Source organism: Nomia melanderi, chromosome 2 (assembly GCF_051020985.1).
Source record: "Nomia melanderi isolate GNS246 chromosome 2, iyNomMela1, whole genome shotgun sequence".
Classification (NCBI taxonomy): Eukaryota; Metazoa; Arthropoda; class Insecta; order Hymenoptera; family Halictidae; genus Nomia; species Nomia melanderi.
The window spans coordinates 26,642,441-26,655,283 of NC_135000.1; the positions used below are offsets into that span (position 1 = coordinate 26,642,441).

A 12,843-nucleotide genomic window follows, 5' to 3' on the forward strand; every position below is an offset into this window, starting at 1 on the left:
AGACGGGACGGACGGGATCGTTCGCCGCGGCAATCTCGGCAGTACGCAAACAATTTCCGAGATTAATGAAACCGATTGTTGCGCAACACGGTCGGCGCAAAAAGATCTCCGTCGTTCGGCGTGCTTTCTCCCGGTCGCCGCGGTCTCGTCGAGACGTTAACCCTGGAAAGGTCCGGGGAGCGGACTCTTCGAAAAAAAGAAATCGCCCGATGACGCTGGCGTTTCCGAATCAGCGCCGGGGAACGGCGTTCGCCGCGGTGAGCACGTTGGTTCGCGATCAAAGGATTTCGCTCGGTCCTTCGGCGACCGGTACGAGAACAGAGTCGCGTCCCCGAGCGAGAGCGCGCTGCTTCGATGAACGATCGGCGGCGATTCGTCTCGAATAGAGCGATCAATGTCAAGGCGGAGCTCGGGAGCGCAACGGACCCCGAGGAGAACGTCTTCCGGAGGCGTTCCGTTCGGTCGCCTGCGTTTCATCGTAACGAATCGGCCCGCAGCCTCGAAAAGGAGTGTGTAATCGACATCCGGCTCGCCTAATCTCGGCCCCTGAGTGCCCTGTAATCTTTGCCTCGGTCGCACCTCTCCCCGGACTCGCACGCCTTTTGACCCGGTTCCCGTTGTCGCCACTTACCCCGCAGCAGGATCTTCCTGAGGGACCTCCTAATGGTGGTGCAGTTCCACCTGCGGTTCCGAAACTGGTACTGGCACTCTTTGGTCCCGACCTGCACACCTTTCGCGATCTCCTTGAGCAGCGAGGGCTCCTTGCGGCAGATGTCCGCCATCTTGCCCTTCAGCCTCCTGGTCTTCTTGCAGATTAGCATCGGGTCCATCACCAGCTGATTACCAATGGTCCTGGAATCAAAGAATTCCAACTCGGTTATTCGAGTTTCCTGGGAAATGCTGTTCGTGTCAAGCGTTAAAAATGCTCCTATTCGATTATCAATTTATCTCGGAACCGAAGGAATTCGCGATACTTTTCAATTCAATTAACGAGCCTCTGTATTGTCTCCTGCGAATCGATAGCGGCCGTGTATCACCGCGGAGACGAAGAAGCGTTTTTCCGAGGAATCGTCGATTCGAGGCCCTCCCTGAAGGTAGAGCCGAAGCGCGCGGCAACAAAAGGGACGAGCCGGTGGTGCACGGCCGCGGGGTAGCCATTACGGTAATTAAATCTCCGAGCCATTGTACTCGTGACAGGGCAGCGGCAAAGAACTATCCAGAAACGGACAGAGCGAACGGAACCGATGCAAGAAAGAATCGTTCGGTGGCAAAAAGAGAGGAGTCCGGAGCCGAAGGGAACCGCGGCCGCCAGTGGGAACCGCGAGTTCTCTCCTTCGGGACCGAAAAGAAGAGGGGCAAGAAGAACAGGGACGAACGGAGGATCGAGACCGGGATCCGGGCGTAAAAACGCCTGGGAAGCGGCTGAAGAAGAGAGGACTCGCGTACGAATCGAAAGAAGAGGAGCGATACGAGACGCTGGATGGGTCGTCGGGACGAAACGAAACGAAACGAAAGGAGAAACGAAAGGCGAGGTGGAGAAGGCAGATGGAAAGGATGGGAGGCGGGAAGACAGTCCGAGCGACCTTCGTTACGAAACGTTAATTAAGATCATTAGTTCTGCGTCGGTAGGATGCCGGGGCGCGTACACGACGGCCTCTCGGGAATGCAACGACCTTAATGGCAATAATTCCGTTAAGGACGGTTGCTCGCGCCCGTGTACGACGCTGGTTGCGGGCAGCGACGCTGCCGCTTTTCGTTCCGCACGAACCGCGACCAGAACAGGAACAACGGAGGAGGAGGAAGAGGAGGAGGAGGAGGAGGAGGAGGAGGAGGAGGAGGAGGAGGAGAAGGAGGATGAAGAGGAGGAGGAGGAGAAGGAGGAGGTGGAACGAGAAGCAGGGGAAGAAGGAGGAGAAGAAGTCCGAGGTAATACGGGCGGCGGAGAGTCGTGCACCGGTGACATCGTCATTTGGGCGAGGATTCTTTGCCTCGGACGGCGACTGGAACAGCGAGGACAAGAACGTCCGATACGCGGACAGGAATTCACGAGAAACTCGCGAACCGGGCATCGAAAGCTCGCCAGCGCGATGCCCGAGGGGGACACCGGTCGGAGGAAAAAGGCTAAACGCCTGCCGCCGTTCTTGTCCGCGGACGAAATATGACGCGACGTCTCGCGAGACAATCGACCTCGGCCGTAAGTGCCCCGGCGGAACGAGTCGGAGAGCTGTACGGATCGAACGGACGGTTCGCAAACGGAGTGCGCCAAACATAGAGGACGTCGCGGCGATTCCCATTTCGCGCGCGGCCAATTCCACGGATCCGCGTGGGAACGGATCTCTCTCGGTCCGCGCCGTCGCGGTGAATAACAGGCGACGCGGTTTCCAGGAAGTCGAAAGTTGTGACACGATTCTCTTATCTCGCCGCTAACAAACGAGGAACTAGCCGTCACGCGCGCGCGCTCCTAAAAATAGCGAATTTCTCCGTCGGACGGGCCTCGAAGCGGGTCGCGGCGAGGAGAGAGAACCGTCCGATCCTCGGCCGCGAGAGAACAATCCCGGTCCCCCCCGTCTTCGACGGTTTCGGTTACAATGCGAAAAGAGCGACGGCGAAAAAACAGGAAGCGAGAGAACCGGAGCCCCGCTGCGTGACACTGTCCCGACCTTACCGGTTCAAAGGATGACAGCCGGGGAATATTTGCGTTGGCTCTTTAACGAGCGTGCAGCTAGCCTCTCCTAACGCAAATAAACGAGACAGATCTCCTGCGCGAGGAACGTTACGACGTTATTAGTGCAAACACGTCGTTCGACTCGTCTCTGGCCCGTCGATCGCTCGCGGGCTATTAATATCGGCTCGGTTTGATGGGAATTGGAGTGGTCAAGAGCTGAGGAGGAAGTCTCGTTTCCGAGTTGATCTTCTCAGTGACGGATCAGGGGAACGGAGCTGCGATACTCGATCGGCTCGGCAGATGAGAGCGAATAGTAGAAACACGACGCATATGGCTACATTTAGATAATTGATTAATAGATTAATCTACTATCTAACTGATTCAGTTGATCACAGCAACTGCGAACTAAGATTTATCGGCGTTCCATCCGGCTCTCTCGGCTCCCACAGCAGCCTCGCCGCGAAGTCGACGGACTCGGAGAGGAGAGTGAAAGTCTTCAGAAACTTCGATGTACTTCGAGGGATCGGGAGGAACAGGATCGATACCGGCCGAGGGAAGAGGGACGCGGTGGGATGGGGTGGGTGGTATTCCCGGCAGGAAGGGAGAGAAGAAGGGGTTGGTCCCAGCGTATGCGCATGCAAGAAAAGAACTCGAGGATGGACACGTCGTCGCGGACGAAAAGCGTGGAGAGGCCGGTTAGGGCGGTCGACTTATTTATTGCCTCATTAGACGCACTCACTTTGCTCGAAGGCAGCTCCACGCTGTCTGCTCGGATAGACAGTGACGAGAGAGCAAACGTAGCTGGCCTCACTCGGCTCGTCGCCGGCTGGTACACGCCGCTCGATGCCCGCCGAGCCGGAAAGGGAGAGAACGACGAACGCGATAGAGAGCGCGAGAAAAAGGAGAACGGGCGCGCCGTCCCCCGGCTGCCGAAAGAACCCCGAAGAAGAAGGCACGGAACGAGGAACGCGAGCAGCGGGACGAGCAGAAGAGGAACGCGAGCTGGCTCGGTCCATCGGCGAATTCCTCGAATATCTCGCACCGTCCGGACGAGACCCTCGAGGATAGGAAGAAAACACGACGGAAGTCGGGAATCCCGACTCGCTTCGCCTCGCCTCGCCTCGCCTCGCCTCGCCTCGCCGCGACTCCAAGGACTCGAGGGGCCAGGATGATAGGATCAACTTTTCGCGTCGATTCGTTGTCACCGGGATTCTTCCATTTTTTCGCGCGACTTCCACGCAGGAATCCGTCAGCCGCGAGCCAAAGAAGCGGCCGGGAGGAGAAGCGGACACCGCGAAGGGGGAAACTCGAGAAAAAACGAGGCGGACGGAAGTCGAAAGTCACAACAGGGCTCGTGCCGGCTAAATACGCGCACTTAATCTAAATCATTCTCTTGTTGCTCTGCCGCGCGTTGAGAGGGCACGTGACAGGACGCAACGGGATACGAAGGAAACGAAAGAGAGCAACGGAACGCCCCGCCGCACAGGCCGGAATCGTAAAAACCTGCGGTAAAATCGAATTTTCGAACTGTTTCGAGGGACACGAGATTTTTACCGTGTATTGAATGTATGTAGTAACCCGTGATATGCTTATAATTCGCGGGAAGTCATTCAAAATTGATTGGGAAAGCTTCGAACATAGGGAACGGTTGGTATAGAATACCGTTTTCTTTGAAATTGGTGCACCTTGTTTTACTATTTGTTGATTACGAATAAGAGTTACCTCAGGTTTAATTGTGTAGCTTTGAAGAGCATTCTTTTGTCTATACGCACGTGTAATTTTAAAGAAACAGACGTATTACGACCTTTTCAAAGAGGCCGTAGCCGTCGAAATTCATCCTGAACGCGTAAACCTACATCAAAATGAACAGGAATTTTGTTTTATTAAAACAACATTCTGAATCAATCGGCGAACTTTCATTTTCTTAGGATGAGACACCTCCCATAAGGGTAGTTTTATAAAGATACCTCCTCATCTCACTAAAAATCGAGGCCAGAATCAGATTCTACGACCACGGAAACCCTACAAGACAGATCATCCCATAATTATACACATAAAAATAACGAAAATACGAATTCAGTCCAGGTTCCTACGATTCGCACCGTGCGCCGTGTCGTGCTTCAAAGCGCATCGAGAAAGTTCTCGCCGATTGTTCAACGGCATCGTTGTTTCCTCTAAGATCGTAGATATCGACGATCGTCGCGCCGTCGAACGAAACAAAGTTGCGCGAGATGAGTGGCGCGGGTAAAGAGGCCGATTCGACTCGGGCCGGGAATGCCCGAACAAATTGGTGGCAAGGGTTAGCTCTCGCGAGTCTAGATCGCGTTTCGAGCGTCGTTTCCCAAGAACCCCGAGGAATTCGTGGCTCGAGACCCGTCCCGAGCCTCGGGATCGTTCGAACGGAAGAAAAGGAGGGCCCCTCGCGCGGCCGGTCCTCCGCGAGACGCCGATCCCGGTCTGCGTTTCCGTTTCCCCGCTCGCCGCCGGTTATGCGCGGCACGCGGCGGCCCGATGAAATCCGATTCGATCGAATCGAGCACTAATAAAATTAGAGTAGCGCAAGCCCGGGCGAACGCGAGGGTCTTAAAATTCCGCGCATAGCGGCCCGCTGCGGAACAATTTCGAATTCTTCCGGCGCGGCCGCAGCGTCTAGCAGCGCCGGGAAACGCGGCTACGCCCCCGTCCGAGCATTCCACGAAAATCGATTCCTTGCTCTCGCCTGTGCGGGACACGCGTTCCAGCCGCGTTAACTACGTTCACCGGGCCTTCTCCTCCGTCCCTTCTCCTTCTCGATCGTCCTCGGACGAACCGCCGCCGCCGCCGCCGCCGCCGCCGTCGTTCAAGCTAATCGCTCGTTGCGTCACCAGAACGCGTACGCGCTATTAGCGACCGGTAATCGATGACTTCCAATTAACGAGCCCAACTACTGACGATGGAAACGTTTTAAGCCTCTTCCTTCCAGCGTTCGCCGCACGACACACACACACACCGGGGAGATCGTAGATAAAATCGAGCTCGGGGCCGATTTCGAATCGACTCCGTTGCCCCGGTTCGCGTTTCAGAACGTCGCGTTGGGATTTCACCCGATTCCGGCGTTTCCATCGAGGTAAAAGGAAAACGCGTAAATCTGCTCGGCCGGTTGGCCAACGTTCGCCGGGGCATTCAAATAGAAACCGACCGGCAACGTTCGATCTCCGGCGAACGGACGAGCGAGCGGGAAGATTGAAAAGCGCCGGAGAGAGGTCAGGTTAGCGGCGCGGCGGCTCGCGCGGTTCGTGCGTGCCGTTGCGCCACGGTACGCCGATTCCGCGCGAACAGAAGAGGCGAACGCGTGCAACACCGTGAATGGATTCGTCGTTAACCGCCTCGCTCGCCGATACGCGTGTCGCCGACCGGCCGGCGTTATTGCGACCGCGCCGTATTCCGAGTCAACTGTGATCGACGCGGCCCGTATCGTGACAAATCGGGAATTTCTTTAGCGCGCCGCCCCGCGACGGCGGCGTCCCGACGTTCCTCGTTCGGGAGGAACGCAACGCGGACGGCTTACGCCGGAATGCTTGTAAGCGGGACCGCGCTACGCTGCCGATCGCCTCGCGCTAATTGATCGCGCCGCGGCGGACGGACCGTTCGACGCGACGAAACGACGCCCGGCATGCTGGATTCGCCAGTTAACGCGCCGCAGATGGGGAAACGGTCGCGGTCGGTTCGACGTTTCGCGATTGTCGTCCGTGCCGCTCGGGAATCTCGGCCGCGGACTCTCGGGCACCGGTAAACGTAATTGCGAGTTCGCCGATTATCGTCGCCGGGTTTTTCGCTTGTTCGGTCCCGGTGGAACCTGCTTAGACGAACGGTCCGCGGAAGAGAAACGAAACATTTCCCTACAAGCCGGACTCTCGAGGTCGCGGCCGACTCGCGTGTAAAGTCCTCGGAGAACAGCGCTCAGAATCCCGGTAATGTTGTCGGCCGGGCGGTAAATCAGAGCCGGACAAAATTATTTCTGTCTTGCAAGTTGGGGATCGAGATGTCGCGGCCGGGGATGATGGAGTGCGCGCGTGACTCGAGGGCTGAGCACTAAATTTATCGCTCCGTCGACGTAGATCGAATCGAAACTGACCGTGGATAAGCAGCCGAGATTACGCTAGCCTCGGCGTTGCCGGCGCGACGCGCGTCTGTGTTTCCTCTCGAAACAGGAAACCGATCGTAGGGATACGCGTGCGAGTCAAACTTTTATCGCGAGTCTTCCGCCGCCGTTGCGCCCGGCTCCGTTGCGCTCGTTTCCGACAGCCTCGAGCGATTGCGACCTCTCGGATTGCAAAAGCATCGTCCATCGCGATCGGAAGAGATCCCTCGCGATCGGCGGGGCGCAGGAAGATCTAGGGCAGAATGCGGCGTTGAAACGTCGCGGCGAAAAGGGAACGAATTCTCGTTGTTTACGTTGGCAACGCGCGCAGACGTTGTTGCACGCATCCCTGGTCCCGGCCGAAGGAACCTCGGAGCTTTTACGACTGCAAGTGGGTAAACCTGCGCGCGAGAGGAGGGTACTAATCCTCGGCGAAACGTTCGAGGAACGTTCCCGACGAAAATAAGCATTACGAGGCTGCGGCTGACCGAAATACGCTCCGTATCGGGAGCAAACACGCCCGGGACGGGGGCCTGCGGAGGCGCGAGCACCTTGAAAAGCCGAAGCTGGCCCGCGAGAGGCGAGGGACACGGTGTTCCGGCGATTCGGTTGTGTAAGGGGCCGTGGATCGCGCGCTCGCCGATCGATGCGAAACGCGTGACCTCGCGTCGCACGGTCTGCCCGCTCTTATGATTATGATTATACCCGGCCGCGGCACAGAAAGAGAGAGAGCCGGATGAGAGAGAGAGAGCGCATCGGGTGGGAGTATCGGGTTGTCCAACCAGCGAGAAGGTAGCCGTGGACTGCCCACCGCGGCTCATTGGCCGACTTCGCGACCCGACCGAACGCTATCGTATTATCGGCGGCTGGTCGTTACGATACCGCGGCGGCACCGCCGGTCGCCGGACACCTTTTCCACCTGCGATCTAATGGTACGCGCTCGTTTCACGGTGAGCGTATCGCGAGTCGCTCTTCGAAGTGTTTTCGCGAGCGGCCCGGAGTAATTACCCGAGAGCGAAGATGAGCTCTCGGGACGGTAACCGTTCACGAGAAACGCTTCCGAGAACAACTCGCGATGGTTTCACTCTCGAACGGGCCGCGTAGCGTAATGAAAGTCGTTCGTCGTTGCACGCCGGAACGAAATCCGGCGAAACAGATTCTTCGGATGGAAATGACGGGTGATTCGCGTCAGGCGGAAAAGCAGCAACTCGCGCGACGAATTCCGTGCGTCGCCGGGCGAATTCGCCGGACGGAACGCGCAAGAATGCATTCTTGCGCTCGAAGTCGCCGCGCGGTCCACTCGGGCCGGGTTCGCTCTCGATTTTCGTGTTTCGAGACGGTTCGCGGTTTGGCCAGCGAGAAAGAGGGACCCCGGCGAGAGACGGAGCGGGAGAGGGATCGGAGAAAAAGAGACGAAACGGGGCTGCTGCCGACTTACAAATTATACGCGCCCGACGAGATTTACGGTGACGCTCCGAGCGAGACCATTGTCCATCCTCGCTGCTCGCTTCTTTACCTCTTTACTCCTCCACTCGGTCGTCTTTGTCCTCCCGTGGATCGTACGGATCCGAGCTACGCGTGTGTCTCCTCCGGTGCCGTGAAACGGAACACGGGGAGGACCAGCGGACGGAGCGGAGCGGCCGAAGCGAGGGGGACGGAGATAGGATGCAGTATTCGTCGCGAAAAAACCGGGGAATCTCGATTGAGAGAGAGAAAGAGAGGGAATCCGGTTCCGATCGAGCGTAATCGGCCCTCGGATTCGGACGGGGCATCGATAAACCGTCTCCGGACGGCTCCACGGACGCGAAATTCCGCGCGACGCCGCGTCGCGTCGCGTCGGGACGTCGAAAAAGTCGGCGATGCTCGCCGGGAAGGTTCCTCGAACCCGCTTAAATACCTGTTAAATACCTGTCGTCGGAAACAAACCGCGGACCTTCTAATATATTTATCAAACACTCGGTCGTGTGGACGACGCGGACAGGTAGGCGCGCGAGGTGCGACGGTACAGCGTCGGCTGCGCGCAGAAATCCCCTTTAAATCGTTGACAAATATTTGCTCGACCTTTCGGAGAGAGAGCAACATCACCTTTCGCCCTCGGCTTTCGGAGGTAACAGCAACATCTCGACGTTTCGACCGCGACGTTCTCGACGTCGGTCAATTTCCCACGGGAACATATCCGCGACGGCGAGCTCCGGGGATCTAGGAGATCGTTGCGAGAAAAGAGGACGACGTCCCGAGGATCGTCGAGTAACGAACGAACGCGAATGAATCGTCGGCGCGATCGAGGTCGAGTAAAACTCGGACGCGACGGCTGATCGGTGGAACGTTTACGAAGCTGGCTCGTCTCTGGATGCTGGAACCTTGGATGGCAGGGCAGCGATAACGGTCTATCGTCGTACAAATATTTACGCAATAAACTCCGGTACGCAGCGCGCAGCTCGCGCTACCGAATAATTTACTGTTCCCCGAGATACCTGCCGTGTGCGCGACGCAGTTACGAGAGGATCGTCACGCGCCGGCCACGGATTCGCGTCTCGTCGTCTCGCGGCTCTGTTCCCGCGGAGCGTCGTCCCGAGCCGGAGATGGGGCCGCGTCGGCGCCCGTTTTTCGGCGGCGAGATTTTCCCGGCAACGGTAACGAGCAATTTAACCGAGGAGAAATGAAACCGTAAATCTCGGGACAGGTCTTACTCACGGGGAGAAGCAGGAGTAACAACCAAAGGTGGATTTATGGCGTCATTAATCATTCCGCGTGCCCGTAACGTGCCGCGTAATTGATAACCCAGATGACGTACTTCGGAACTGGAGCACTCGTTAGTCCGTCACGTTTGGAAAGTACCGACGTTAACCGCTCCCGAGGAACGGCCGTTTTCCGCGTAATTACCCGTGTAAAAGTGTTACGCTCTTGATTACAACGACTCTTTCGCGGGACCTCGCTAGCGACGGAAGAGCCGGCGGTCGCGCGCGCGCGATCCCCGGAACTGGAACAGAAGATCAGTGGAGAACGACGTTTCGCGATCTCTCGACGGGGGCCGGCCGCGGAAATCGGAGCGGGTCCGGTGGATCTCGGAAGAGGAATACGTACCAGAACGAGCCGGCGATAGGGGTGACGAGAAGGAGGCAGACCGCCACGAGAACGAGGCGCATCTCCATCCCCTCCGCCCCGTGGAGCGGTGCCGTCGACAGTTGCCGGTCGCTTCCTTTCTCTGCCGTTCGCCGAATACCGGAAGACTGCAGCGCGGTGTTCCCGGCCGATGCGGATCCGTGGAGTCCTGGTGCGTTCGACGTCGCCGCGGCGAACCTCGCGGGATTCCTGACCTACGGGAAACCGATGGCTGCGGAGGAACGGCACGACGAATCAGCCCGCGGCCGCGCTCGATCACACGAAATTCCTTCGAGAAACGCCCGGTACGACGCCCGTGTCCTTTTCCTCTGTTTCGTAGGAGAAATTCTTTATCGAGCACCCGATCTCCTCGACCGTTCACTCTCGACTACTTTCTCGTGTCTGGTCTTTGCTCCTGTCGACACTTCACCGAAGCACGATCGCGCTGTTCCTCTTCTTCTTCTTCTTTCTCCTCCTCCTCCTCCTGGTGGTGGTGCTGCTGCTGCTGCTGCTGCTGCTGCTCCCGTTGCTGCTCGACGTGGTAGCAGCCCTCTTCTTCCTTCCCCAGGGCCGGCTGTTCCTTTTCCTCGGCTTTTTCTCGCCCCGTTACAGCTCCGGTATACACCGATCAAAGAGAACCAGCCTCTTTGAAACACGCGAACGGATATAAATATTGGCTGCCTCGAATCTTCATGATCTCCTCCTTCCGGAGTACCGCGAAACCGTGGAAAAACAATCAGATTATACGGCCTGGCCCGCCGGCTGGCCGATCGTAATCCGCGGGGATTGCAAATGGCCGCTGTCACGACACCGATCGAGAAACCTCCGGAAGAGTCGGTTCTCTTCCGGTTTCCCCGGCTAGACACGTCCCCCTCCCTCTTTCCGTTCTTGCTCCGCTCCACTTATCTCTGTCCGCTTCCTCTCTCGGGGCCCCGGTTCTTCGCGGCCGTTGCTTTTCCCGCTGGTTCAACCCCTTCTAACGGCGGTCCTCGGTCACGCGAAACTCTCCGTTTTCCACGTTTCCCGTCGAATCCCGATGAGAGCACCGTCGCCGAGACGCGGTCAGAATCTAGGAAGCTGCCGTTTTCTTCCGGCGGGGACAAAAACGCGTCGCGTTCCTGCCAGAACTACGTCACCACGAACTTTGAGTGTTGCCTTACCCCCACCAGAAATGTACCGAGGAGTAGAGAACATCTGCCCCACCATTCGCCTTCGTTTTCTGCTTCTTCGTCTTCTGCTTCTATTTCTTCTCCTCCTTCCTCTTCCTCTTCTTCCTCTTCTTCTTCTTCTTCTTCCTCCTCTTCTCCTTCTTCTTCCTCCTTCTCCTCCACTTCTTCTTCTTCTTCTTCTTCTTCTTCTTCTTCTTCTTCTTCTTCCTCTTCCTCTGCCTTTTCTCCTCTACTTTCGCCTCTTCTGACGATTCTCCTCCCCCAGCTCGGGATCTCTCGACGACATCACCGTGTTACCACCTTCACTGCACCATCGACGTCGACGCCGGCATCGTCACCACGATCGCGGCATCGTGCTCGATCGTTCCGTCAGCGGGATTCGCGACCGAGAGGAAAGCCGACATCCCCCCTGGAGAAAAATGATCGCCTATCCCGGACGGCGCGGGGCGAACGGGAGAAGGAGGCGAGATCGATCGCTCGGGATCTCGGGGAAATCGGCGTGCAACGGGGACAACGGCGAAGAGAGAGAGGCGGGAGAAGAAGAAGAGGACGACGCCGAAGACGAAGACAAAGACGAGGAATAGGGCGGGCGGGAAGAAAGGGTGAGAGAAGGGTGAAGGAAGAAGGTCGAAAAGCTCGCGTGGCGTGGCGCGATCCGTGCGGAGGTGGAAAGCAGCCGATGGTAGGGGAGAGGAGAGGAGAATCGTTGGTCCGTGATCGGCGACGAGGCTCCCGGTCGGAGCGAACCGTACGAGACTGTTGCGGACTAGGCAGGTGAGCGCCGCTCGGCGGCAACGAGACGCAACCGAGCCCCTCTTTTCCTCTTTTAGCTCTCCTCTCTTAGAACCTCTCGGCTCGGCTCCTCTCCGCTTCGCAACCTGCCGCCTCGAGGTCCACGGAGGGAGGACCGGGTCCCGAGCGCGGACCACTATCGTTTTCGACCTTTCCGATTGGACCGGGGCAACGGTGCACGCGATTTCGGATAATCGGGCCGGTCGCGAGCTTTCGGTGCTTCCTTTCAACGCGATCCTCGCTCTTGAGGAGTCCGTCGTATCTACGCATGGCCGAGCAAATCCCTTCGACCCTTCTCGCGTCCAGCCTGCTGCTTTCCCAGGCCTAGCCAACGAGCAGCCTCTTTTCCGCGCGAACTCCTCTTCCCGGGTAGCGCCACCTCGAAGGATATCGATTACAATGACATTCTCCGCCCGCTGGACAGACGATCGTTCCGACGATGCGCACGGTGCCACCGTGCGATTCGATCTCCTCGTTAAGCGACTCGGGAAAGCTCTGTAACAGTCGCGGGATCTACCTAGCTCGGTAGCGATCTCCTCTCCGTTGGCCGCTCCTCGACACCGTACGCTTCCTCGGCTGTTATCCTCCCACTTCTCCGGCTGTCCGACGTTCCTCTCGGTCTCCGTCGCTCGCGCGGCGTCCGCCTCGCTCTAACCCGATCCCGGCTCTCCCTCCGATCGCGTCTCGCCGGTACACGGCGGAGGCGCATCGTACAGGGCTATTGAGGGCTTAAGCTGTCGGCGTGTGGCTCGCTACATCCTTTTCATCTCCGCCGCCACGACAAAGCCGCGGTCGCTCCGGCCAGGTACCCTCGCCGATCCGCCGTCCCTCGGACGCGTCTCCTTTTCGGAAAGCGTATCGATAGCGGCGCGAGGATCGATAAGGCTGTCCCGCGTGATCCGGCGCGAGGCAGCGTCGACGCCGATCCGCTCGGCTCTGTCCTCCGCTTCTCGGTGTCCCACCGGCCCAGATAGCGGCGGGACGGATCGAGAGTG

The 12,843-nt window shown here is 58.1% G+C and overlaps 1 protein-coding gene across 2 annotated transcripts in view; it reads right to left on the reverse strand.

Annotated features, from left to right (window-relative positions):
- LOC116433949 (protein Wnt-6) overlaps positions 1-12,843 on the reverse strand; it is a 64,397-nt gene that overhangs the window by 13,492 nt on the left and 38,062 nt on the right. Inside the window, exons 2-3 of one of the 2 annotated variants that reach the window (XM_076364323.1) lie at positions 9,870-10,532; positions 632-852 (exon numbers count right to left, since the gene is read on the reverse strand). In XM_076364323.1, coding sequence (XP_076220438.1) covers positions 632-852; positions 9,870-9,937 — 289 coding nt within the window. In that variant the 5' untranslated portion in view covers positions 9,938-10,532. The remainder of the gene's footprint in view (positions 1-631; positions 853-9,869; positions 10,533-12,843) is intronic. The other variant, XM_076364322.1, reaches the window with a different exon arrangement.